At 60.5% G+C, this 25,520-nt stretch overlaps 1 protein-coding gene across 17 annotated transcripts in view; it reads right to left on the bottom strand.

Moving 5' to 3' along the window:
- Positions 1-25,520, bottom strand: part of MACF1 (microtubule actin crosslinking factor 1) — a 145,701-nt gene that overhangs the window by 114,799 nt on the left and 5,382 nt on the right. For 2 of the 17 annotated variants that reach the window (XM_074807258.1, XM_074807263.1), the window contains exon 1: positions 3,008-3,125. The exons of the other annotated variants lie outside the window; for them this stretch is intronic. In XM_074807258.1, coding sequence (XP_074663359.1) covers positions 3,008-3,110 — 103 coding nt within the window. In that variant the 5' untranslated portion in view covers positions 3,111-3,125. Of the gene's footprint in view, positions 1-3,007; positions 3,126-25,520 lie in introns of those variants that run through there. 17 annotated transcript variants of the gene reach the window in all.

Raw genomic sequence — 25,520 nt, 5'->3', positions numbered from 1 at the left:
CCACCAATGTTATTGGTGCTGGATGCTCCCAGCAGCGAAGTGCTTTCGTGTTGCTGCTTTCCCAGGACAGGTCAGACTCGGAGAGATGAAAACCCAGACGAGCCAGGCAACAACCCAGCCTGAGCCCAGGTGAGCCACAGCCGTGCCGGCCCCGTCTCCTTCCCTGCCCAGGCAGAGCCCAGCCCCGGGGCGCAGGGACCACCGCGGGGCTCCGAGACCTGCCCCGGCTGCTCCCTGACCTGCCTATTTTTGTTTGGTTTGGTTTAGGCCTTTGATTGTGCAACGGTTCTGTAGCCATCCACATACCAGTGCAAGCGAGGAGCAGGGTTCAGCTGCCTGCACCTCAACCTCTGCAGGACCACGCGTGCTGTTTAATTCCCTCCCCACCTCCTCTCCCCCTGTCGCACAGTCCATTGCATCCCCAGAAACGGGGATCTCAAAGGCACCAGGGCACCATCTGCCCCCCACCACAGCAGTGTGAATCCCCCGCAGAGGGGCCAGAAGCAACAAGGACCAAGATGCAGAGGCAGCCGCAGGTGGGGAAGGTGAGTTTTGAGGTTTTCCCACTGCTGTAGGTCCCCCAAGTGAACCCAGCTAGCGAGGGGGAATGGGGAAAACCATCCTGCCCCATAGCTGGTTTCCAGCACCCTGAAACTGGGGGCATCAGCTGAACACGGAAAGAAAAACTCCCACTCACTGTCCTGTTGGACCCCAGGGCCCCCCGGCACTTGCCATCACCATGGGGAGGGCTCCCACAGACGCCGGGTGCTGGAGACCCTCCCACCACCACCACAACACCTTGCACAGACACTTCCCCCTCCCCATTTGCCTGCGGCAGCCGCTGTGCTGGCAGCCTGCCTGTCCCCAGCAGCTCCCAGCACGCCCAGCTGGGAGCTGCCGCTCCCCCCAGGATCCCTCCTCCATCCTCGCTGGCCTCGCTCGCTGCCAGACTCCATCACCGTTCACCTCCTGCTGCTGCTGCTGCTGCGAGAGCCTGGCCCCAGCCCCGGTCCCCAACCCTAACCCTGGCCAGGCACCCTCCGTCCCACCAGCGCCCAGGGCCATCCTTGGGAGGCAGCTGGGGGGGTTTCACTGGCCCCCACCAGCTCCTTCAGCCTGCTGGAATAAAGCCTGGAAGCAGCTCCCAATCCTTCTGCTCCTGCTCATGAATTCCTGCTAAAACTGAAGTAATACGGGAGATGTCAGACAGGGCACAGCGCTGGACGAGCTCACAGAGATCTTGGGGACATCTCCAAGGCCACGCTCAGCGTGAGGGCGGCTCTGTGCGAGAGCCAGCCTTGGGGTGAAGGAGCGTTTTGTTACGTATAAATGCCTAGAAACAAATTTTTAAAGTGTTGAAACCCACCGCTTTCACTTTGAACTCCGTCAAGGCAAGCAAAGAATGGGAATGCACTTTTTTTTTTTAACGTGGTACTTTTAAGATGGGGGATATGCAAAAAACCTGGCTGGCTCAGGAGCACGAGGTATTTAAAATGTGCCGGCTGCCAACTTGCGGGCTGACATAATCCATCATGACAACAGAGCCAGCCGGGCAGGATTTACAGAGCCCTTCGAAACAGGGAAAGGAAACGGTGCCTGATTCAGCCCGGAAGAATGCACAAGAGATACCTGTGGTGGAAAACTATCCAGCACCCAGATATTTAATGAGGGAGACACCTGAGAAGCAGTGATGCAAAGGAGACCCAGGTGGATGCTCAGCAGAGCTGGGTGAGCATCGCAGGGCAGCAAAAAACAAAACCTGCTGCAAGATGACCCTCATCTTCCAGGATGCTGCGCCCCTGGGGTGGGTATTAGCTGACCTTTACTGGGAAGGAGCGATGAAAGAAAACAGATATTGAAAATACTTGCTGCTCGCAACACTTGCACTAGGATTTTTTCCAAAAGGGATGGATTTCTGTAGGGTGAAGCAGTGGGTCGGTGCGGTACGGGGGCGTGGGGTTGGGAGGAGACGGTCGTGCTGGGAAGCAGCCGGGAGGTCCCTAGTTGGAGCTGAGCACGTCGCTGCACAACACTGCCCGGACACTGAGATTAATTAAGAGGCCAGAGGACGGCGGGTCAACAGGAGGAATTGCAGCAAGGCGGGGTTTAATGGGTAAAAGGGGGCATTTCTGCACGGTGGCATGTTTGTGCAACTCAGTATTTTTCTCGCGGTAGTTTTGAGGGAGAAAAGTATCCCAAAGCAGTATTTGGGGCAAAGTCCCTGCGCACTGCCCTGGCTCTGCGGTCCTGCTTCTCTGCACAGAAAAAGTCAAAGAAAAGGGGGAATTGGTCACGGACACAGGGAAAAGGCCCCATGCGGAGGCACAGGAGAGAACAAGCCCTGCTGGAAAAAAAGAAGGAGGAATCAAAACAAACAAATCCCAGGAGGAAGAGGTCAGGACGGAGAAAGAGCTGAGTCCTTGTCCGTGGCCTGGAGCTATCGCACATCCCCGTAAAGAATCCTCGCCCTCCTCGGGCGGCGGTCATGTGCAAGCCCTATTTTGGGAAACTGAGGCAGGGTCAGCCCCAGCTGCTCAGCGAGCCCGTGCCAGCGCCGGGAGGAGCTCCTGGGGCCACATCTTGCCGCTGCTGGTGGCTAACGGAGACGCTGCTGTCACGGCGAGGGGCGGGAGGGACGCTCGTCTGCGCCGGGGCAGGAGCCGGGAGGCAGAACACCAGCCACGTGTCGCGGGCTTGTGCTGAGACAAAAAGCAGCCTCGTCCCCAGCGAGACACCCCCTATCCCAGCCGCTCCCATCCCCGCGTGGGCCGGGAACGGGTGGCAAGACCAAATTTAGGCACCGAAACCTCCACACACCCCCCTCAATGGGGACCAGGGCCACTGGGAGGATCCCCACTACTGCATCCTCCTCCCTCCTCCCCGCCGGCCACGTCCGTCCTTGCCCGTGCTGCTACCACAGCTCTCGGGGAAAGAAAACAAGCCGTGACCCTCGCCGGCGGCACGCCGGCCATCTTAGTGCCTCTCCCCCTGCGGGGGCTGCCCCTACCTTCTCTGCTCCGGCTCCTCCAGTACAGGACGCCGGCGATGCCCAGGACGTGGCTCAGGACAAAGGCGGCGGGCGGCAGATAGGAGCTCTCCGAGAGAGGCATCGTCTCCTACTCCCGCCCCGCTATCTTGAGCCCAGCTCTGAATTTCTTTCTCCCAAGGCTGCTGCTGCCAGAGCCCAGCATCGCTGGGAGGGCGAGGGGACGGCGGGGGGGGGCTGAGCCACTGCCTGTAGAAACTTCCGAAACTTCCTGCCTGCGCCTCTGCCTCTAGCTGGCTGCACCCCCGGAGCGTCCCCGGAGCTGGCAGGGCTCAGGGACAGCCAGTGTCGCCGGAATGGGGCCAGGGATATTTGGGAGCTCAGGGAGGGGGTGGGTAAAGGGAGAAAGCGAGCGTCAGGCCGGCTCAAACATCTTTCCTCGGTGCTCACGCGGCCAAACTTCGTCCCCCCCCGTTCCGGGGGGAGAGACGTCATCTCCTCGATTTCCATTCCCAGCCCCGCTGGAAGGGCGGCCGCAGCGAGGGGGGATCGGTGGGAGCAGCTGCCGCGCCGGCATCACCGCAACACCCCGCTCCTCGCGGGGGGCTTGGGAGCGGCATGAAAGCTTCGGCCCCTCCCAGTGGGTGACGGTCGGCTGCCCAGTGATGCCAACACACTAAGGGCAGCTGGGATTGAGGGGGGAGCGGCTGGGAGATGCGGGCAGCGCAGGCAGCTGCCTGCCGCCAGCTTGGTACGCTGGGCTGGACCCACTGCCAGCCTGTTTGCAGGAAACCTTCTGCCCAGCAAGAGGGGTGAAAGCGAAGGCGACCAAATTTAGGCTTCTGGGAGTCAGGTACCCCAAACACGTTTCCCTCAGCCTCCCTGGATGCCTGGAGATAAAAGTATTAATTTCCAGGACACCCCCAGAGCCCGTGGGGAAATACCCACAAAAGATGCTCTACCACAAAATGAACGGTTCATCCACCTCCTGGCCCCCCCCCCCCCAGCCAGGTGCCCCCCTCACCAGCAGCACCACATCAGGCACGGTGAGACTTTGCAGCCCGACCCCATTTATTTACAGTTAGTGTCGTGCTGGGCGTTACTCCGGGAGTTTCACTTCTTTTTGGAAGCATTTCCAGCAGCGGAGGTACAGAAATGGCACAAGGAAAGCGAGAGCACCAAGCCCTGCTGTGGCACCGCTGTTACGTCCCTGACCCGTTTGCCGTTGGAACCACAAGCAAACCAGGTGGAAACCCTCCTCACAAAGCCTGTTTTGATTTCAGAGCTCATCATGTGCCGGGTCCCCCGGCCAGCTCCTGGAGGAGGAAACTTGCTCTTAGATAGAAAGTTGCACAGAATTAAATACTCAGTTTTTGTCTTTACCTTCCCAGAAGGGCTCAGACAAGAGAGGGTTGTTCAACTGCCGGCGCTCGGCAGTGAAGGGCAGAGCCATTAAGGTGAAGACAGCCTGTGAAACCTCAGCGGGGCTCAGGCTTTGCTGATGGAAAGAGCCAGGAGCCCAGGGCTCGCACGTGGCCAGCGCCGGACTGGCCACCATCCAGCAGCACCAGCGCCGGACCAGACACCGTCCGGCAGCACCGGCTCCACAGCACGGTGAAAGCACATGAGGTCCAGGGTGTCACCCAGATGCAAGCAGAGATTTAAATTATATTTATAACCCCAAGCAGCAACCCAAACCCAACAGCCAGAAGCTGGTCAAGCCCACCAAGAAAACCATATCGAGAAAAATTGGACAGACCCAAACACTGCACCGCTCCACGGGGGACCTGCACCACCCACCACCTCTAACGCCACTCGGGCTAATGAGCCAGGTGACAGAAAATAGAGAGTTACCCCAGGGCTCAGCGCTGTTGCAATGTATTTTCCAGAGCTTCAGCCCTACCCAGATGAAAAATATCCTGGCATAGTTTTCATCTAAAGCAATCTGCTTTCTGTTAAGGCAGGGGAAGCGCTGCAGGAGTAACAACCTGCCGGCAAGTGCGAGGCCACCATAAATGGGCCCGTGGTCCACCTCGAGCGGGGTAAATAGTGTCCTGCAAGGCTGAGGGCTGCTGGTGACGGTGCTGGGACGCGGTGGCAAAAAAGGCTTCGGGAAGCAGGAGCTGGGTTTCCCCATCCCCTCGCCCCGACTGCACCCACGGGGGCTCGGCTGCTCCTGTGCTTCCCAGGCCAATACAATGCACTGAGCACTGCCCGCTGCTCCAGCCGGACAAGCCTTCGGGCAAAAGAAACTCTTTAAACATATATAAAAACATATAAATATCTTTATCTATATATGAACTTATATATAAATAATTCATATTTATATATATACAAACATCCCTCCCTTGCACCAGGACACGCTGCTGGTCCCCCACTTCATCCCACTCAGTTTAACGCCGCCCCCCCCCTTTTGCCCCCGCACGCTCGGCACAAGCCAACCCGGCCGCCTCTCGCCGCCGCAGGAAGCCGATAACGGCTGCAGGAGGTGCCAGATCCGGGGCACAAGGAGCCAACGATGGGTTTTGGGGTGACCCGGTGGGGCTCTAGGGGCTGCCCAGCCCCGGATGCAGCTGCCAGCCCCCACCCCGTTCCCCCGCAGCATGAGGCTGCCCCCCCCCGCACACCCGAAACACGAACAGCTCATTTTAGTTCCTTGCAAGGCGGCTTTTTCAGCTTCAACCGTCACCTCGGCCCGGAAAGGAAAGGGGTGGGGAGAGGACACGCATCTCCCGCCTGCACAGAAATTTGGGGAGCGGAGAGACCATGCCCCCCTCAAAGTGTGTGTGTGGGGGGGTCCCCACCTTGCAGGACACCCCCGTTTCACAAGGTGCCCTGTGCATCACCCAAAACAGTGTTACCCCCACCGCTGCCCCTGCTCCCCGCCTTGATTTTCAGGTACCCCACGGGACGGCTCTGGGGACACAGCCTGCCCTGGCCCCCCCCCCTCCACCCCTCCCGCCTCGTTCCAGCCGTGCCTCTTGCCCAGAGCTGAGTCACCCTGGCTCCGGCCAAGTGTTTCGTGTCCGGGGCTGATCCCCCCCCCCCGCCATGCGCCTCCCCGGTGAGTAATGCTCAGCCGCCCCGGCCCAACCACCGCCGCCAGCTCCGGCATCTCCTTATATGACTGGGGAAGCTGCCGGGCAGCGGCGCACGGAAGCCGGGCACAGCCCACACCGCCCCGGCACCGCTCGGGGGGGTGGAGGCACCCCAATATCGGGATGAGCGATGCCCCAGGGATGCTCCTCTGTCCTCTGGGTGCTGTGGCCTCGCAGGACGCAGCTGAGGCCCCACAGGCTTGGGCCAGGGACACGTGTCCCAACCCAGGGAGGTGGCAGCCAGGTGGCACTGTGGAAACGCCGGAGCGGGCGGCACCGGATGGTGCTGGGGATGGCGGCCAGAGCCAGCACTGGCATCCGGCAGCACCGAACTGGGGTTAAGCATCTCTTCAGGGCTCTGCCTGGACCCCCTTGTGCCCAGGGCAGATCAGCACCCCCCAAGGTCCCTCCATCACCTGCAGGAGGCACCACTGGCCGGGGAAGCGGCTGCGAGCACACCAGAGACCCTGTGGGGGTTTTACAGTGGAGCTTCCCTGCCCCAAACAAGGAATGGGGTCACCCCACCCTGGGCAGGGGACACCCTGCTCCTCACCAGGGAGTAAAGGGTCCATCCAGCAGCAGTGCTGAGCACGCACAAACTCGTGACTGCAGTACAGGAGCCACGTTTCCTGCTGCACTTCCTCTGCGAGGCTTTCCCCTTTCTGTTGTTTTTTCCTCCTTTCTGGGAGCTTTGAGGGCAAATCTCAGTCGCTTATGGCAGCAGCTCAGAATTGCCAAGGAGGGGAAGGAGACCCCGGGGTCTGGATCAGGGATACCCAGGTAAATTGCAGACACACGTCACCCACTGTCCCCTCGGGGCAGGTCCCGCTCTGGAGTGGGGCTCTGGCCTCTGCGGAGGCTGGATGGGGGGCACAGTGCTCGAGCAAAGCCACTGCACCCCTAACCCCACACTAGGTGACCGAGTACGCACCCTGCACCGACACTCAGCTGGGGTCAACATTTTCCCCTGGACCACTTTTTTTTTTCCCCCTGCAAAACCTCGGGAGGCTGCTCCCAGAGCCCAGCTAAACTCGCAGCATCACACCCTCCTTACACACAGCAGCAAACGCTGCCACAGACAGACAAACAGCTCAGCAAGACGTATCCCCGGCTGCCGAGAGCCTCCGCACGTGCGGGTGCACCTCCTCTTTGCCGGCGCACCCCCTTCTCCCAGCAAGCACAGGCAGGGCCCTGCCGGGGCGCGGGGGCTCGTTCCACCCTGCCCGCGGCGCCAGGAGCCATGGGAAAGGAAAGCGAGAACAAAGATGACGTTTCTTATGATCCGGGTTATTAAAAACAAGGTGGAACGAGGCAGGTCGCGGCTCCCGGCACTGCCCAGCACATCCCCGCGAGACGAGCTCCTCTGCTTCGACTGAAAAACTTCTCCTTCTGCCGGTGAATCACCTGCCCGTGCGTGTGCGGGCAAAGCCGCCGATCCCCTCGCCATCTGACGGGCCCCGACGCCGGGCCCTGCCCGCGTGCCTCCGGCTCCTGGCAGAGCGGGTGCATTCCCCGCATCAAACATTTCGTTCTGGCTTTCATCATCCCTGAGCCGCCGTGGCCCTGCCAGGAGGGACAGGGACAAGGCTGCAGGGTCGCACGCCAGCCCCTCGGCATCGCCGCCGAACTCCAGTGCTGCAAAAAGGTCTGAAAAAATTGGGACTGTGAAACCCCCCGGGCAGCACCGCTCCTTGTAGCCCTGGAAAAACCAACCTCCCCAACACTGGGTTTTGTGCAAATCGGGGTTTCGGCCCAGAAGTGTCTGTGGAGGGCTGAGGCTCCGAGTGCCTCATCATCACCCTCCACATTTGCACTGGGAACTCAAGCCAGGCTTAGCCATAACCACCAGGACAGCCCCGTCCAGCCCAGGGTTTGGGGCTGTTCTGTACCAGCCCCTGCTGCCCCCCCACCCCTCCCCGCCCCAGACCAGCATCTGAATGGCAAGGGCAGCACAAGTGAATATTTAACTACAAATCTCTGGGCAGAGGAGCTGCCCACGCTCCCAAAGGTCAGTTGGACGCAGCAAAGGAATAGGGGAGAGAAGGGGGCTGCATGGGGGGGGCCTCAGACTCCCCCGCCACCATCAGCAGTAAAATCTGAGCTCCAAGGAACCAGGGGAAGGAAGCAGTGATGATAAGAGCAAAGACGTTCCCCTTTCTAGCAGACGTCTGGGCACCAAAATAAGAATTATATCTTTAAAAAAAAAAAAAAAAAGTACTTCCTTTTCTATGGCAGAGCTGCCGCCCTGCGGCCAGTGCTGCTTTGGGGTGGCGGGGGGACGTGGGACAGGACCCCGAGGATCACCTTGCTGCTGGGAGATGGAGGTGGAGGGCAGAGATAAGATGGTTTGAGGTAAAGCTGGAAGCAAACATCATTCCTGCCCTTTTTCATTCTGCAAAGCAAACAGCTGAGCTGGACGGCCACCTGCTCATGGTTTAATCATTCCCCAGCAGCGCGGCTCAGCTTTAACTCCTGCTCCTGGGCAGGAGGAGGGGAAATCCCCCAGCAGTTATGAGCTCTACAGGAATGTGGCATCCCAACTGCAACCATCCGAGGGGACGGACTCAGGTGGGATGGATGGAGCCAACAGGAGGACCCAGGGCCTCAAGAATCCCCAAAATAACCCAAAAGGAGACCATTTCTCTTCGCAGCACCAGCCAGGAGGCTCGCCCGACCCCCTGCAGCTCCTGCAGGAAGAGCAGCCAGTGTCCCCAAGGGCACCAGCACGGAGCTCCAGCCTCCCCTCCTTGGTGGGGCTCAATTTTTGGTGCCCTGGATTGAGCCCCTTTCCCAGGGGTGTCCGTAGCCATCAGCACTGTCGGCCCTGCTGCCCCCAGCACAAGGAGGTTACCTCTCCTCCACGTGTCCCCCAGAGTAACCCCAAAACCCTCCTCTCCTGCAACACAGACCCCAGCAGATCCCCGCACGCTTCACCGTGCGTGCAATGCCATCCTAGACACATCCCATTCAGACCCTCTCTAACACCGCCCAGGCTTTTGAATCCTCCCTCTCAGCAGTAAACCAAGCACGTCACGCTAAAGAGGTGCTGAGGGTGATCTCACCGCTTCTTTCCCGGTGCTAAAAACCTCCATCAATCCACCCGCCTGCCCGGCAGCCTCCCCAGATGACTGCCGAGGCCATTGGGGTTTTGCTGACGCAGTGGTTCAGGCATTATTTCATCGCTTCCCGCTTCTCAGAAGCCTCCCCTGGTTTGTCACCCCTGCGAGGACGCTGGCAGGGAGCCGAACCGCGCTTGCTCATTAAATGATGCCATTAAACTCGTGGCCATGCAACCCGGGCTCTGGGAAAACGCTGAACCCCACTGGGCCAGCATCAACTCGGTGGCATTGCCCTGCAAGGAGAGGGCAGGATGGAGCAGGGGATGAGGACAGAAGGCAGCTGGACACCATAAAAGCATAAAAGCTGCAGGTCAGGAGGCAGACGGCCAAGCAATGAGGGCAGCTCTCGATGCACATGGAGCTGCCGGGTGAGAGGGAGGAGGTGAAGCCAGTGCCAGAGGCGAGGAGGATGGGGATGCACCGAGGGAGGAAGAGCAAAGGTCTCCCAGCAGAAAAGTCTCCGGCTTTTTGGGAGCAAGCAATCTCATCCCAGGCCTGGACACGGAGGAAGACTTGCTCGCACGCCCATGTGCAAGAGGACACACACGTCTGCATGCTCTCCCAGGGGCCTGTGCTGACACGGCGAGGTGGCACCTTTCCCAGGCCGGGGGAGGAGGAGGAAGGCGATGCCATCTCCAGGTCCCTCCCTGCCCCTCCGGCCACCGGGACAACGCCACACACCTCCACAGAGCTGCCTTCTCCACTGCTGGGTAAACACCTGCTCCATAATTCCCAGCACGCCCCAACAGCACCTCGGTGGGGAGAAAGTCGTGCAAAAACAAACCAAAAACACCAAAAAACCTCCACTACAAGTTTTGATGGAAGCCCCAGCAAAGGCAAGTGGCAGAGCCCTGTGCCGGAGAGCAGCCCAAGCCCTGGGCGCATCCTGCAACCCACTCCCACCACCTGCACAAGAGCTGAGCACTGGTAAATGCCCTGAAACCTGGAAAAATCCCCCAAAATAAGTCCCCAGCCCCTCTCAGAGGAGCCAGACCCCACGGCAGTGTGGCCAGCTGGGGTGTGGGGCTGCACCCCAGCACAGCTGAGCCCCGCGTCGGAGCCGCGGCGCTGGGATCATCGTGGGCCGCTCAAGGCCAAGCTTTGCACTTCCCACAGCAGTGGCTTAGGGAGCAGGAAAGCCGGGGGGGGGCGGAGGGATCGTCGGCATCAAAACTCCTTTTCTACCAGCTAACAAAAGGCCCGGTGTCTCCGCAAAGAGGCTTGTTATTCCAACGCCAACCAAAGGCTGCTTGGCAGCGGGAGAAATAGGAAAACGTTAGGCTAGTGGGAACTGGCTGCGCTTTGTTTGGGGCGCGCTTGGGCGCTGTGTTTGCACAGGCTCCACGCAGCGTGGGGGGCGTCAGGGCCGGGCTCCCCCCAACTGGGCTGCCCAGGCATGGCCCCCGAGCCCCGCTCCCTGCAAAGAGTGAAGCAAAACAGCAAGAGAGAAGGCGAGGGGAGCTCACAGCCCAAGCGCACACCCCGCAGCCCAAGCGTGTGCCCCAGGCTGCTGGTAGGAAGGTGTCCCCCCCTCTTTTGCTGCCTTCAACCCTCCCAGATGCCCCCCACAAAGCAGCTCAGGGTTCAACCAGCCTCACCATGCTGCAAACACAGCTGGTGGACCTGCAACCCCCCAGCCTGCTCAGGACAGGAGATGTGCAAAGCTCCGTCTTAGAAATGGAGGTCAAAGAGAAGGAAGCAGCCGATTCTCATTTTCCTCTGGAAATGGAGGGCAGGCAGGCGACCTTGAGCCCTGATCTCATTAGATGTCCCAAACTACGCAGTGTGAAACCCGATTAGCACCGTCTGGGAGGCAGGCAAAGGGGTAGCAGCCTGTTCTGCCAGCCAACCCCAGCACCCTTTAACCAAAAATGGAGGGTCCTGGCCCTCCAAGGAAGCCAGGGCTGGGGAGCAGGGCACCCACAACTCCCCACAGCGTCCTGCACCTGCTCAGGATCTGGATGTGTCCCTGGTCCTTCCACGCTCGTATGCCTGGAGCGTGAACGCTCCTGGGGATCATACCCCTGGGCTCAGCCAGGGCTTTGCTCATGGCTGTGCCTTGCTCTCAAGTGATGCTTCATCCCCAGCTGCTGCCACCAGCTCCTGGCCGGGTCGGCCTTGGCGTGCAGCAGCAGAAAGGAATTTGGGATTAAAAAAAAAAACAAAACAAACCAAACAGGGAAAGGCAGGAGCCTGAAACCTCTGTTCCCTAGAGACCTGCTCTCCTACAGAGAAACTTAATCCCCACTAAAAAACAAATGAAATAATCCAGTTGCTAACATTGCTCTGCCTGCTTCGTTCAAGCACCAGCGCAGCACCAGATCTGTTGCATCCCACCAGCCTGGCCCAAGCCCAGCAGATGCTCTTAGGAAGGCTGAGCTGGACCTTTCTGGAGCAAAAACCATCTCTGGCACTGTGAGGCTGTGGTGGGAGAGCTGTAAATCGCCGGGGATCCTCAGTTAGGTCACAGCCCGCATGTCCCCCCAGCTGGCCATGCTCCCCAGGGGACATTCACAGGATGGATGTGCTGGAGGGGAGGTGCCCACCCTTCCCCGGGAGCAACTGGCCGTGTCCTCCTTCCCGTGTGTGGGGACACAAGGACGGGAGAGCCAGGAAAGCCCTGTGCCGGAGGAACCAAAACCCACCGGGGCCTCCGCCCGTGCTGGCCAGGACAGATGGCGGCCCTGGGTCTCTTATCACACCCGGCCACCTTGGGCAGCCCCAGCCCAGGCTGCTCCTCGGGGAAGTCATCACATGAGGGCACGAAAGCAAACGGCGACGGCGGCGCAGAGGGGACGAGCCGTGGCACCGCTCTGGCACCAACCCCGCAGCAGGCGTCAGGGCAGGACGCTGCTCCTGCCTCCTGCTCCCATCGCCCACTTCCCTCCAGCAGCAGGGCCAGGATGTTACATCTAAAAACCCCTTTGTTAACAGCAGAAACTCAGCAGAGCTGGGCACACGCATGACGTGGTAGGAACAAGCACGGACCCACTCGTGGCTGCTTGGCCGCGGAGAAAATCTGAGCCTGGTTCCCTTGGGGAAAGCATGTGGCAGCGACAAGGTCAGATAAGCCTGGAGATTAACCGGCGTGCACGGGAGAAGGCCGAGAAGATGCTGGATTTTATCCGGCTGCCAAGTAAACAACAAACTCCTCAGAAAGTGAAACCAGCCATCCTTGTGCCACTGGTAAAATTAACCCAGCAATAAATTTGTAATTAAATGGGTTTCCTGAGCAGCTCTCGTCACCTCATGGCCGTGACAGCCGCTGCCCCAGGAAACCCGAGACGGAGACTGTGTGGAAAGGCCGAGTGACCCTGAACCCACCGGGGCAGCGGCTGTTGGGGCAGGGTCCATCCCGGAGCAGCGTCCTTCGTCCCCAGCCCAGAGGCAGGGATCTGGCAGGGCCTCCAGCCCCATCCCAGCCGGGTTGGGCACAGGGCACCGAGATGCTCTCCAAGCCCCTCGCTCGGACCCCGCAGGGCTGACAGCGATGGATGCTGGCACCGTGCCGGGGGTCAGGGGCCTGGACTTACACACACGGGCATTTACATATGAAATGCTCCCAGCTCCAATATCCGCTGCTGCCTCCACCTCCCTGGGGAGATGAATAGAGATGAGTGGGGGAAGAGGGGAAAAAAAACCCAACAACCTCTCCAGCAATAAAACCTTCCTTCCCTCCAGCTTTGTCCAGCCCCGCAGCTCAAGGGCAGGCTGGCTGGGGCTGCTTTCAGCGCTGAAGAGCTCACTTAGCTACACGGCAAATGCCAAACGGCGCCAGCGAGACACACGGCACGGCGTCTCCACACCAGCGGGCACGGCAGAGCTAACCATAACCGCCCACGAAGGCAGGCACCCCTTCTCCATCCATGGGGATGCCACGGGGAAGCACCCCAGCAGCGCGAAAGGGGCGGCTGTGCCCGCTCAAAGAGCCGTCTCGCCTCCCCCGAGCATCCCCTGCCCCTTCACTGCCTCCCTGCCCACAGCGCGGTTTCCTCCATCTCCCTGCCTGCACCGCTTTCTGAATTAAAGCCGCAAAGGGCTGCGGTAAACACAGCTGGTGACAGCCAGCAAGTCGGCATCGCTCAGGCTAGAGGCAGCAAAACAGACCAAAAACTGCAGATTTGGTTGCTTGGGGACTTGCCACCCATGTTTTTGTGTTCCCGTTAGAGCGGAAACTGCCACCAGCGCTGGGATGCGGGAGCCAGCACAGGCAGCCAGCGAGAGCTCCAGGCAGGGCTGCGGGCAGCACCTGGAGAGGGGAAGGCTGCCAGCTCAGCTCCTGCAACCAGTCACCTTGTAAACGCTACGAATAATGTCATCTCGGCTCCTCACACCTCGTTCTCCCAGGCAGGAGGGGAATTTGCCAAGCCGCAGCTGGAGACGGGGCCCAAAACCCCTGCACAAGCGTCTTAGCAGCAGCCCCAAAATGCAGAGAGGGGGGCACTGGCACCCAAGCCCAGCACCCACCCGTGCTCCAGCTGCTGGGGGCTGCAGACATGGGGACAAGCACGGCCACGGGACGGAGCCGGCCACCACCCCCCGCACGGCACACGGTGACTGGGGGCTCTTTTTACATTGATTCCCAGTGCCAGCTGCAGTGAGGCTCAGGAAAAATTTATGATGGACACCACAACAGCATAAGAAAGTGAATTATATTACTCCCGGACGCGATAACTCAGGGCAGCTGTCAGCCACAGAGCTGCGGGATTAACCCTTCGCGTCAGCCCCGGCAGCAGCACAGGAGGGTGGGGAGGCCGCCAGCCCGCTGGGTGACAACTCCCTTGGCTCCCTGCTAAATTAAACATTGAATTGATTCACCTTTGTTATACAGTGGGATCAGCTGGTGAAGCCCAGCCGTGCCGAGGCAGGGCTGTAAAAAGGGGCGAATCAATAAGAGTGTTATTAGATGACAGGCGATGGCATCCCGGATGCCTTCTGCTTTCCTCCCCACCTTCCTTCTAGCAGGCGAATCCCGATAGCTGTCTGCAGCAGGATGAGGCTGGCTGGGAGTCCCAGAGCAAAAAGCTGCTCTGACAGCAGGGAGGGAAAAAAATAAAGAAAGAAAGGGGGGAAAAAGCAAGGGAAGCATCCTCTCCTGCTGCAGCCAGAGCACCAGGTAAAGCGAGCTGCTCTCCTGCTGCCCCTGCGCCCGCAGCCCGGGCTCGCTGCCGGCTGCAGCGGGGACAAGGGCCGCAGCGGGGACAAGGGCTGCCTGCCTCCAGCCACCTGCCAGGGGAGGCCCAGCACGATCGGGTGTCACAGCCGGCTCTCCGGGGACAGCCGGCGAGGCGGGAGAGGGCAGAGCAGCGGGAGGGAGTTCTGGAAATAAGCTGGCGGGGGGGGGAAAAGCACCGATCTGCACCTCGGTGCCACCATGCACCCGCGGCCGGAGGGACCCGTGCAGAAAACACCCTCACCGGAGCCAGATCAGCCCCCAGCTCCTCTCCCTTTAGCAGGATTTGGAGCTCAGTTTCTTTTCCAGTTGTTATTTGCAAGGCAGCTTCCCCTGCCTCCCTGCGTTACTTACAGGGCTGGGTTAGCTGCTGCCCCAGCGCTTGCTTTGTGCCCAGACACACCGCTCGAAATCCAAATAAAAGACAAAAGAGGGAAGTGAAGCGGAGCCATGGAAAGCACCACCCCTCCCGGCTGCCTCCATGGGAAGCCGGCGACTCCTCGACGTCCCGGGGGTACTCGATTTGCCTCGATCAGCAATCGATGGCAGATGGTCGGACTCTGCTGGAGCCCTGGGAGGAGGCGACGCCGGGGCGCCTCAGCCTCCTTCCCCGCTGCACATCCACACCGCGGAGGGTGAAAAATACCTTTCAGGGTGCCGAGTCCATCTAGGAACTTCTTGTACTTCTCCAAGTTCATTCTCCAGCCGAGTCCACCCCGCTCCTCAGCTGGGTGGCATCAGGGCACCCACAAGCCCCAGCCGCTGTCACCGGCTCCTCAGCCCCACTGGCCCCACCACAGTTGCCCTTTGACCACCAGCGAGCCCAGCTGCGGCTCGGCCCTCGCGTTTCCTTATTTGATGAAGCACATAAAAACCTCCCATAGCTGAGGCCACCCCCCTTTTTGCAAATGAGCCCAGCTCTAACAGCAAGTACCCCACACCATCAGGGCTCTCGGCATCCCTTATCCCCCCCCTCCACGCCGGAGGTTTCAGGGATTGTATGTCCTGGGGATAATTCCAGCAAGGAGCACGTTTGAGGGAATTGGGAGGGGAAGGAAAAAAGCCAACAGGATTTAAGACCGACAGGCTGAAGATGGGGAAAAAAAACCCCACAGTCAGCAGGCAGAGCACTGGGTCCCCATCCTCATGGGAAAAGCCACTATGGTGACAGACACCAGGCCACCAGCCTGGGAGAAGCCACCAGAAAAGCACCATAAAATTTTGGAAAAAAGGGCCAGGTGAGACCCAGGAGCAGGTGGGGGCTGGGTCCCTCCTGCCTTTGCCCCCCCTGCTCACCACGTGCTCAGCTCCACACTGGCAGTAAGGCACTTACAAAGCTGAAAAGGAGATTTACTGGTTTTAAAGGAATTTTTGGCAGCAGGAACCAGCCCAGCGTGATCCAAGGGGATCTGAGCGCCCGCCCCGCTCATTGCTGCCCTTTGGCAGGACTGGAGTCCACCGGGCACATCCTCAGACTTCTGTTAAAAATCAAATAATATCATCAACAGTGTTGAAATGTGCTTGTCACGGAGGCAGATCACGCTCTCCCTGTATCACCTCCCTGCCTCTCCAGGAAGATCTCGGCAGATCAAGCAAGACCCACCGCACGGTGCAGGATCTGCCTGCCTGGGCTTCGGCACAGCCAGCACCTCCCGGCAGAGCCATCCTGGCACAGCCACACGACATCTGAGCTTTGCCGGAGGGCGAGGAGAGGAACCAGAGCGGGGATGTGCTGCAGGAGCCAAACTGCCCCCCCAGAAACCAGGGACGGCAGCTCCCCGTGTCTCAGCAGGGCGAGAAGATTCCCCTTGTCCACAGGGACCACAGGCACATAAATCGCCAGCTCCTTCGCCACATGCTGGGGGAGCAGATCCACCCCGTCCCAAAGCAAGCAGCATCCCATGGCAGTGCCCCATGTTAGCCACAAAAATGTTAATAAAACCGATCTGCTCATCCAAGCCACCCTGCAGACAGACGGACATCGCTCTGGGGACAGACGCGCACCGGGGGGTATCGTTTTCCTTCGTGAGCAGAGCAAACCCCGCGGGCCAGTTGCTGCTTGTGCCCCGGACAGCTGTCTGCCTGGGAACTGGGGAGCCAAAATCACTCTGGGAGCTCCGAGGGGGGAAAGGGGGGCAGGTGGCGAGGTGCCTCTGCCCCCTCTACAGCCCCCCACGCTCCAATTACGCCAGGGCCCTCTGCTCACCCCACGTCGGGCTTGGGTGGGGTGGAGGTGACACCCAGAGCACCCGCTGCCACGGAAAGGAGCTGCCCAAGCGCCGGGGGGACGCGTGGGTGCGCGGCAGCCGGGGAGGGGGAGTGGGGGGCATCCGTTCATCCCGGTGAGAGGGAGCCGAGCCCATCACCGGTGAGCGGCCACGTGGTTGTGCCGGCGTCTGTTGAGGATTGATGAGCAGCCCGGCTGCAGCTCCGGCATCGCGGGGCCGCTCCCGCAGACATCCCCCCCGCGCCTGCCGGCAGAGCCGGCAGCAGAATAAAGTTGTTGCGAGAAGCCAAGTTGTCACCACTAAAAATAGCACAATGGAATTTTCCTCTAAAGAAAAAAAACAAAACAAAACAAAAAAACCCTGCTTCTTGCTGACAAAGGGGCTGGGAGAAGGAATGGAGGAACAGCCCCATGGAAGGGACATGGGGACACCATCTTCGTCCCCTCCGTCGCCCCCGTGCCAGGAGCCGGCCTTGTGCGGGCAGAAAGGGCAGAGCCCAGCGCGGGGGAGCGGACAGCACCGCCAGCAGCTCCGTTTCATTTATCTCCATCCTCCCCTTCCCAGCAAAGGGGAGAGACCAGGCACTGCCGGGACAGCTCTTGGACATGGCAACTGCTCTGAAATTACAACAGCAAGAGGGAGACACAAGGGCCCCGGGCAAGCCCTGACCCCCCAGCACGCCAGCTCTCCCCTCAGCACCCACCATGGCTTTGTACCTGCAGGGTGACAGGGGTAACCCCGGACTTGCAGGGGGTTCGGTGCCTCCCCTCCTGCCCCGTTCCCCAACACCAAAGCAGGTCAGGGGGGTGGGAAGGCAGCCTGACACTCGCCAGGCCCCCCCAAACTCCACAGAGATGGGGAGAAGGGCGTTTCCCTCCTCCCCTCCTGAGGCAGTTAAGGGGAAGAAGGTCTGACGCCGCCAGACCCCATCCACAAGCATCCCGGCTCCCTCTCCCCGCCGGGAACGCCAGGAATTCCCAGCGCAGGGAGGATCACTCCAGCTGGCTCGATCACACCGGGGCCAGGGGGAGTCGGGGGGAGCCCCCAGCTCCCGGGACGGCCACCACGTACCCGGCTGGCCGAGGAATCCCAGCATCTCCCAGCCCGGCAACTGCCCTCTGCAGCAAGAACGAGAAACATCCCAAACAGCCGGCGAGGATGAAATATCTCCACGTGCAGCGTCTGGAGCCGCCTGCAATAAAACCTCCTGCGCCACGGCTGTCCCAGCCACGCTCGCTCCGGGGCAGTGCCCCACAGGGGGAGGTTTTGCTCCCCGATGTGCACACACAAGTCGGGGGGATGGCAGGGGACAACGCTGCCCTTCCCCACCATCGCCAGCAGCAGGGCAGAGGCTGGTCACACCGTGCCAAGGATGTTGGCAGAGCCAGGGCACAGACGTGTGACCCCTGGCAGCGGTGGGAGCAAGCCTGGGGTGGAGGATGCATTTATTTTAGGAGAGCCTCACCGGCACGGCTGCACCATCACCGCTCCAGTGAGCCCCCAGCGGGGACACAGCGATGGCCACAACCACAGCAGCTGTCCCCAGCATCACTCCGAGCGATCCTCAGATCAACTGAATGGTGTTGGAACCAGGGAGGTGGTGCAGGGGCTGCTAATTCATGCTAATTAGCTGGTGGGGCAGCTGCTGGCAGCATGCGCAGTGTGGGACTGCCCGGCTGGGGAGACGGCCTGGCCCTGCTCCGCACGGAAAGGAGTCGCTCCCACTGGATAGTTTTACCAGGACGGCTCTTGTAGCAAAACTGCCCAAGGTCAACACGAATCTCACTACCACGGGAGCCCTTGTATACAGTTTCCTGCAGGGAAAAAATAAGTTGCTGGCAAAAGCACTTCTGAAAGGCCACAATGGACCTGAACAGTGATAAATAAAAGCCAAGACAGAAGTTATACCCTTATTTGACACAACCAGAAGTCAGCACAAACATCCCACCGGGACCGAGGCACAGCTCCATGGCTGCACAGGAGCGGGGCAGCAGCTGGGAGCCAGCAAGGGCAGAGGAAGGGACTGGGAGCAGGACAGGGCAGGGCTGGCTCTGGCCCCAACCATGCCAGGACCTCTGCCCTCGACCTGGGCAGGGGTCCCAGCAGAGCTCGAGGAAGGGGACAAGGGTCCCAGCAAAGCTCAATGTGGGCAACAGCAGAGGCTGGGAGAGGATAAGACCCATGCAGGCGCTGTAGAGGTGCACAACAGCACCCATCACCCGTGGGAGACAGGCAAAGCTTCCCTGGTGTTGGTAAAAAATACTCGGTCTGAGCAGAGGAGAGCAGGCGGCTGCTGTGAGCGCCGGCACCGCAGTCCATGCCGGCAGGCTTGGACTCACCGGAGGGAAACAGGGTCCAACAGGAAATGAAAAATGGAAATGCAGCATATCACACACAGGGAAACAACAAACATGATTGTGTCCTCGCAGCACCCAGAACTCACTGGCCCAGACTGCTGATAAACGCGTGGGGCGGGGGGGGGGGGGGGCACAGAGGGACGCTCCCAGTGCAGCGAGGCCACGGCGCAGGGACCAGGCACAAGCACAAGACACTCGTTGCAGACCAACTTGTCCCACCACTGCCAGTACCAACGGACCCGGGCTCCCATCAGCACTGTCAGAGCCTGCTCCGACAGGGCAAAGGGAGCCCCAGTGCATCCTGCCAGCCCTCCTGCCAGGATCAGCATCCCGCTTCTCACCCCAAATCTCCCAAACCATCTTGCCCAACATCCCCCCCCCGCCTCCCTTTCCAGGAATTGCTGGGCTTATCTGACCCAGAGGCAGGGCACACATCTCAGATCACATCCAAGGACTCGTTTTACCATGTCCGCAGCCAGACATACACCAAATCTGATCACCCAGCCTCCCAGCCCCACCGCACATCTCCTCCTCAGGGAGGCTGACGCTGGAGGATCCTCCTCCCCGGCTCCCAAGCTGGGTGGGATCCATTCAGACGCACAAAAACCCACGACACAAGCTTGGAAATGAAACTTCCCGGCTTATTAACACAAGCACCTTCTGCGCTTTACAAGCAGTGCCGTGCAGGGGACCTCCTCGGCGGTTTCCCTCTGCGAGCTGGAGGCTGTTTGAACACTCCCAAACCCCGCAGTGGGCCCAAGCCCCCAGAGAACGGCAGTGCCGAGATGTTAAATCTGGAGCTTCCAACAAGCCTCGAGAAAGAGCGTCTGGAAGGAAAAGGGGGAGCTTGAGGTCAGCATCCAGCAGGGATGCTGCAAGCCCAGTCGCTTGGGATGCAGGACAGGAGCTGCGCAGGCAGGGGACCCCGCTGTCAGCAAGGCCAGCACCCACAGGCAAAAGCCACCAGGAAGCCACTCTCCTTCCTGTGCCAGGGAGACCGGCACCTGCCTCCACCCCCTGCTCTCCCACCACCACCCAGCAGCAGCTCTGCTGGTTCCCACCCCACCCGCAGACTGGGAAAGGCGTGAGCAACCAGTCGGGGTGCAGAGAGGAGCCGGTTTGTAGGTCCTGCCCACGGAGACTGGCTCTGCACCACTGTGCCGGGCAGGGAGGCACGTCGTGGCTGACGGCCACCACCAGCCCCAGAAATTAGGACTCCCACCATGGCCGGCTACCATCCCCATCCCAGGTGTGCCATCAACACCCACCGCTGCACCGCCTCGCCCCACGGGCAGCGATTGCCTCATCTGCCTTGGAAAACTCAGCTGGCGTTGCCAGGATCAGTCCACAGCACAGAGCTTCCCCAGGCAGCAACGCCCTGGGAACGGCCGAGCCGCAGAGAGGAGCGGGGAAGGGCTGGATTTGAGCTCAGGGGGAGTGTGGGCCCTTCCAGGGCTTCCCTGGCCAAGCAGAGCCCCATCGCTCGGTGCATCCTCCCCACTCTCCCACGCCTGTCCCGGTCCTCACGCTCCAGCCAGCAGCGAAACACTGCTCCGTGCAGGAACCGGCTGGGCTCACAGCCCCTTCGTGCAGGAGAGCTGGAGCTTTATTCAGGCAGCCCCAGCGTGAAGCAGCTTCTTCACACCCACCGCCAGCTCCGGTGTGGCTTCTCCCTGCACCAAGACAGGAGAAACTGGAAACTGAAGCGCCCTGCTACTTCCACAGTCTGCATTTATCTGTTTTGGGTGCATATAAAAGGACTTATCACCTTGGTATTCAAACAACGGTGTTAAGACACTTTAAATTTAAATAAACCCTCTTTTTCTACTTCCCTCTGGGAGGTTTCTTGCCACTGGCATCAGCCACAGTATGTCCAGAGCAGTCTAAACTTAGCTGACACAAGCAAGACAAGCCTGGAAAGGAGATTGGCCAGAAACCAGCAGACGGAGGTCAAAGACTCCGGTCTCGCCCCGAAGAATGAGCCGGGAAGGAAAAGGCTCTGATGAGAACGTGTGCAGGCAGTGCCGAGAAGAGCGAGAGAACAGCGCGAGCCCTTTCCAAACGCTCGGCAGCGAACTGGCCACTGAAACGAGATCAAAGCTTTCCGGCACGGCACCGTACACCGGCGGGAGTCGGGCCACGTCCTGGTGCCAGTGCCAGGGAGGTACCGCGGTTGTGGCCACCTTGCACGGGCACCCACCACCCCCCAGCCCCCCCGGGGGCTTTTCTCACACAGAAATGCAGAGCAGCAGCTGACAGCCCCAGGACCTGAGTTGGGCTCAGCCACGGTGCTGGTTCATTAGCAGAGCGCCAGGACGACGATGCCAATCGCCGATTTTGTGACCGGGGATGCCGGCGGGATGGGGGGGGGGGGGGGGGAGGCATGTGCCTCTCGGCAAGGTGAGCCCAGCCCAGGAGGCACCCTCAGGTACTTGGGATGGTGATGACTCCACTGTGAAGGCAGCAGAAAGCCAGCCGGGCGAGGCGGGGTGGATCCTCTCACCTGAAAAACCACCAACTTCATTTCCCTGTTGGCCAAAACAAACACGAGCAAAACAGCAGCTTCCACCACGCGCTCAGGTCCCCAGTGGCAGCTCAAAGCTCCTGCCACCTTCTTGAGACCCCCTTGATCTCTGGTGTCCCCCCCTGTACCAGGGAAATCAGTGACTCCCACACAAATCCCACAAAAATCAGCCTGATGATGGAAAGCCTGATGGCTTCCAGCCCAGCCTCCCAGAGCCAGGGACTCTCCGCTCCAGTGGCTCTCGGCCACCCCTCCTCCCGGGCGATGAAGAGGAAGAAGGGCTTCCTCTGCCCGGCGAGGAGTCACTGCCACGCCGCCAGTCCCGTCAGCACTCCTGCAGCCCGCAGAAGCCTCGTGCAGCACGCTCAGCACCGCCCAGGAACAACGGTCATCCTCGCAGGATGAAATCTGGGCGGCAGCGGGGCACAGCCACTCGGCTGCAGCAACCGGGCACCCGCGGCAACAGATCTTCGAGCCCTGAGACCCCAGCGCCAGGGTCCAGACACCTCTAGTTGTATTTCTTACAGTAGAAGACAAGAGGAAAAAAGGAGTTTTCTCTACAGATAGGCATGGCCAGGACTGCTGCCCACCACCAGGAAGGCTCCAGTCCCTCGAGGAGGGGTCCAACGTGCTCCACATCTTTTATACGAGGGTCCCACAGCTCTTCTGCTTCTCCAGTCCCTGGGAAGGCCGACTTAGGTGAGGTGGACAAGGTGACAAGCTACCCCGTGCTGTCCCAGTTCAAACAAGCCAGGCCACGTGCCAGCCATCACGGCGCAGGCCGAGACCACACCAGGCGTGAGAAAATGCTTCTCAGACACCGCAGCTCCAGGTTTCCACCCCCAATCACAGAAAGGGTTAACTATCTAAAAGCCAGGATTTCACCGAGATCGATTAGTTAATGTTTACAGCGCTCTGCACAGGCAAAGCATGACCTGTGCTCTGAGTGGAGCCCAGCAGCGCTGCCTGCACCCTTGTGCTGCCTGCACCTTCGCGCTGCCTGCGCCCTCACAAAGCCACGTGCTGGGTCCTGCTTTCCCAAGGGGACAGCGAGTGTCAGCAGCCCCCCAAAAGATAACGGGAGGTACACGCCATGGGAATAGAGAGCAGCCCTCCGCTGCCCAGCCCCACTCAGCGTGCCGTGTACCCTTCCCTTCCTGCCCAGACCCCTCTGACTGGCAGCTCTGCCATGGTGCCAGCACCCAGAGGGGTCCCCAAAAGCTTCGCCATCACCCCCCGCACTGCTGCCGTCATTCTCACCGGCACCCGCGGCAGCAGCAGCGCTGCACGTCCTGGCATGTGCCACGGCACCACAATCCAGCGATGAGGCAAGAGGGGGCTGGAAGCTGCCCCACGCCGTCCCTCCCCGGCGCAGCCCTGGGAAACTGGCTTTCAACTGGGCCAGGCTGGGGACGGCCTTGGTGCTGGAGGTGCTGTGCCCCCCAAGGATGTACCAACCAAAGGAAGCCACGATCAGGGCAGCTCCGCCACGCTCCAAGCACCTACACCCCCCAAACCTCCTCCTTGAGCCCCATCCCCTTGCTCTACCAACCCCCTCGGGATCATCACGCAGCACCCAATCCCGGGTCCACCGGCAGCAGGGACGGGTGCCCCCGCAGCACCCACGCCAGCTCCCGGCGCTGATGCAAACCTCCTCCTCCAGCACGCCTGGGAGCGGAGGGGGGAGCATCCCGGCAAGCACCAGCGCTGCAGCGATGCAGCACACCTACCCGACACCCCGGCCCCTCCGCGCAGGCAGCTCTCCTCTGCCTAAGGTGGGTGTTTTTATAAAGAAAGAAATCACGGGGATCTGCCGGCTGGTTAACCCCTGCTCGTCGGAGAACAGCAGGATTCGCAGCTCACCACACCGGCTCTGGGACCCTTCCCATACCGCCAACCTCTCTGCCTCCAGACCTGTCCTGGCTTGCTTGACGACGGAGGCCCCGCTGCTACGATTGATTTTTTTGAGGCTATTTTCTATTAAAAATAGAGTGGAGCTGTCTCATAGAAATGCAGAGAGGCATTTGCAATCCCAGCTTCGGCGGCGCCAAGCGTCCTCCTTGCCCTCCGATGGCACAAGCCGGTGCCAGCAGCGTCGGGTCCTGGGTACAGGGTGGCCACCAACCCCACGGATGTCCCCAGGTGGCTTAGCCCCCAGCAGTCACATTTCAGTGAAAACTCTCCATTTTTGCAGGATTAAGAGGGGGAGGGGATGAGCTAGTGGAAAACTTGTTCCGGACAGGAAAAACCAAACCATTTACAGGAGCTGCGATGGGGGAAAGCAGGGAAGAGGCAACACGTCCACCAGCTCAGAGCCCAACAACCCAAACTGGAGGCTCCCAGCCAGTCCTCACAGCGCAGGGTGGTACGTCCCGGGAGGGGCGAGGAGCTGGGAAAGGGTCAAAGGCAAAGCAAAGCTTTTATAGAGCATAAACACTCATTTCCCCTGCACCAAACAGACACCACAAACAAGATCAAACAACACCCAGCAGGGTATTTCCAAGCAGCTACCAGCTTTCTACAGTAACCCGGTCTAGAAATGAGGCATTACCCAAAAACTCTCCCCTTTCCGGGGGGAACCCGGCTGCTCAGCAAAGGCACCGACAGCAGGAGTGTGGGGTGGGCAAGGGGGGGGCCCAGCCCAGCACCGCCGGCCGGTGCAGCTGCAGCTGGACCAGCACGGACAGGCACTGTAATTTCAATTTCTTTTTTGGAACAAAGCAAAACCAATGCAAACGACAGCTCTTTCCATGCCAGCCGCTGGCACCCGCCACACCGTTTCCTCCGCGTCTCCACGCTGAACCCAACTACATCAAAGGGGCTTTTTATTAATAAAAGTTTGTCAAGTACTTGGACGAGCCCGAGTCACGTTATCCCGCGCCTTTCCAAGGCACCCGAAGAAGCTTTTATTCCCGGCTCCCTATGAAAGCGGAGCGAGGCTGCGCGTTTCTCCCACCTCTGGGAGGTTTGAGTGGCACCCCCTGAATCGGGGAGCCGGGGAATCCATTATTCCCCTTTCTCTGCAGGCAGAAAGGAAAAGGAAACAGGCGCCGCGAGCGCCTGGCTCCTCTCGACTCGGCCACTGCATTTTAAAAGAGACTTGGCTGCTAAACTTACAAAACAGAGCGCTAGGAGCCCTGTGGGGCTGAAATCTGGGCTCCAAGACAAGTCTATCTCTGCAGCAAGGAGGAAAAAAAAAAAATAATAAGAATGGAAACGAACGCAACTCCCGGAGATGAGCCACTGACATCAAAACTGCACACTCACTGCCGGTACCGACACCGGCACAGCCGCCAACACGGCGGCCTTGAGAGAGCATCGACCCTTCGTCCCTGCCCGGCTGTGGCTGTGGAGAGGGAGCCCGGCCCCACGGGGGGTTACGGGGACACCGGGGCAGCCGGAGCAGGGATGGGGGCCGGTGGGTCCCCACGTACCTTCCGCCAGCCCGGGGTAAGGGCACAGGAATGATGGAGGTTGTGGTGCTCTGAGCAGCAAGGTGGGGTGCTGGGATGGCAGGTAACCCATGTGGGGGGCACAGGGACCCCAGGGTGCGCACGGAGGGAACAGAGGGACCCCAGGACCCCCACGCAGGGATGCTGAGCCCCCGGGCAGCCCACACAGGGGACAGCAGGGCCACTCATCCCTCGGGCACCCCACGCAGTTAAGACACGGGGACACTCCGAGCCCCAGCACCCCACACAGGCACAGTGTCCCCTTGGGCACCGCACACAGGAGACACCAGGGACACTCCGGCCCCGGGGACCCCACGCAGAGGGACCCCAGGGACACTCGGAGCCCGGGGACCCCACACAGGGGGACACTTGTCCCTCAGGCACCTCACGCAGAGCCGCCGAGCTCCCCCGGGGATGCTGACACCGACCCAAGCGGGGCGCACGAGGACACCCCACCGGAGCCCCCCCCGCGCCCCAACCGCGGGCACAGGGACGGCGCCGGCTCAGCCCCCCCCCTCAGCCCACCCCGCGGGCGGCCCCGCCGCGCTCCAGGCCCCACAGCGGGCCCCGCCGGCCCGGCGGT

Source organism: Strix aluco, chromosome 26 (genome assembly GCF_031877795.1).
Source record: "Strix aluco isolate bStrAlu1 chromosome 26, bStrAlu1.hap1, whole genome shotgun sequence".
Classification (NCBI taxonomy): domain Eukaryota; kingdom Metazoa; phylum Chordata; class Aves; order Strigiformes; family Strigidae; genus Strix; species Strix aluco.
This window is presented reverse-complemented; position numbering and strand designations above follow the sequence as displayed.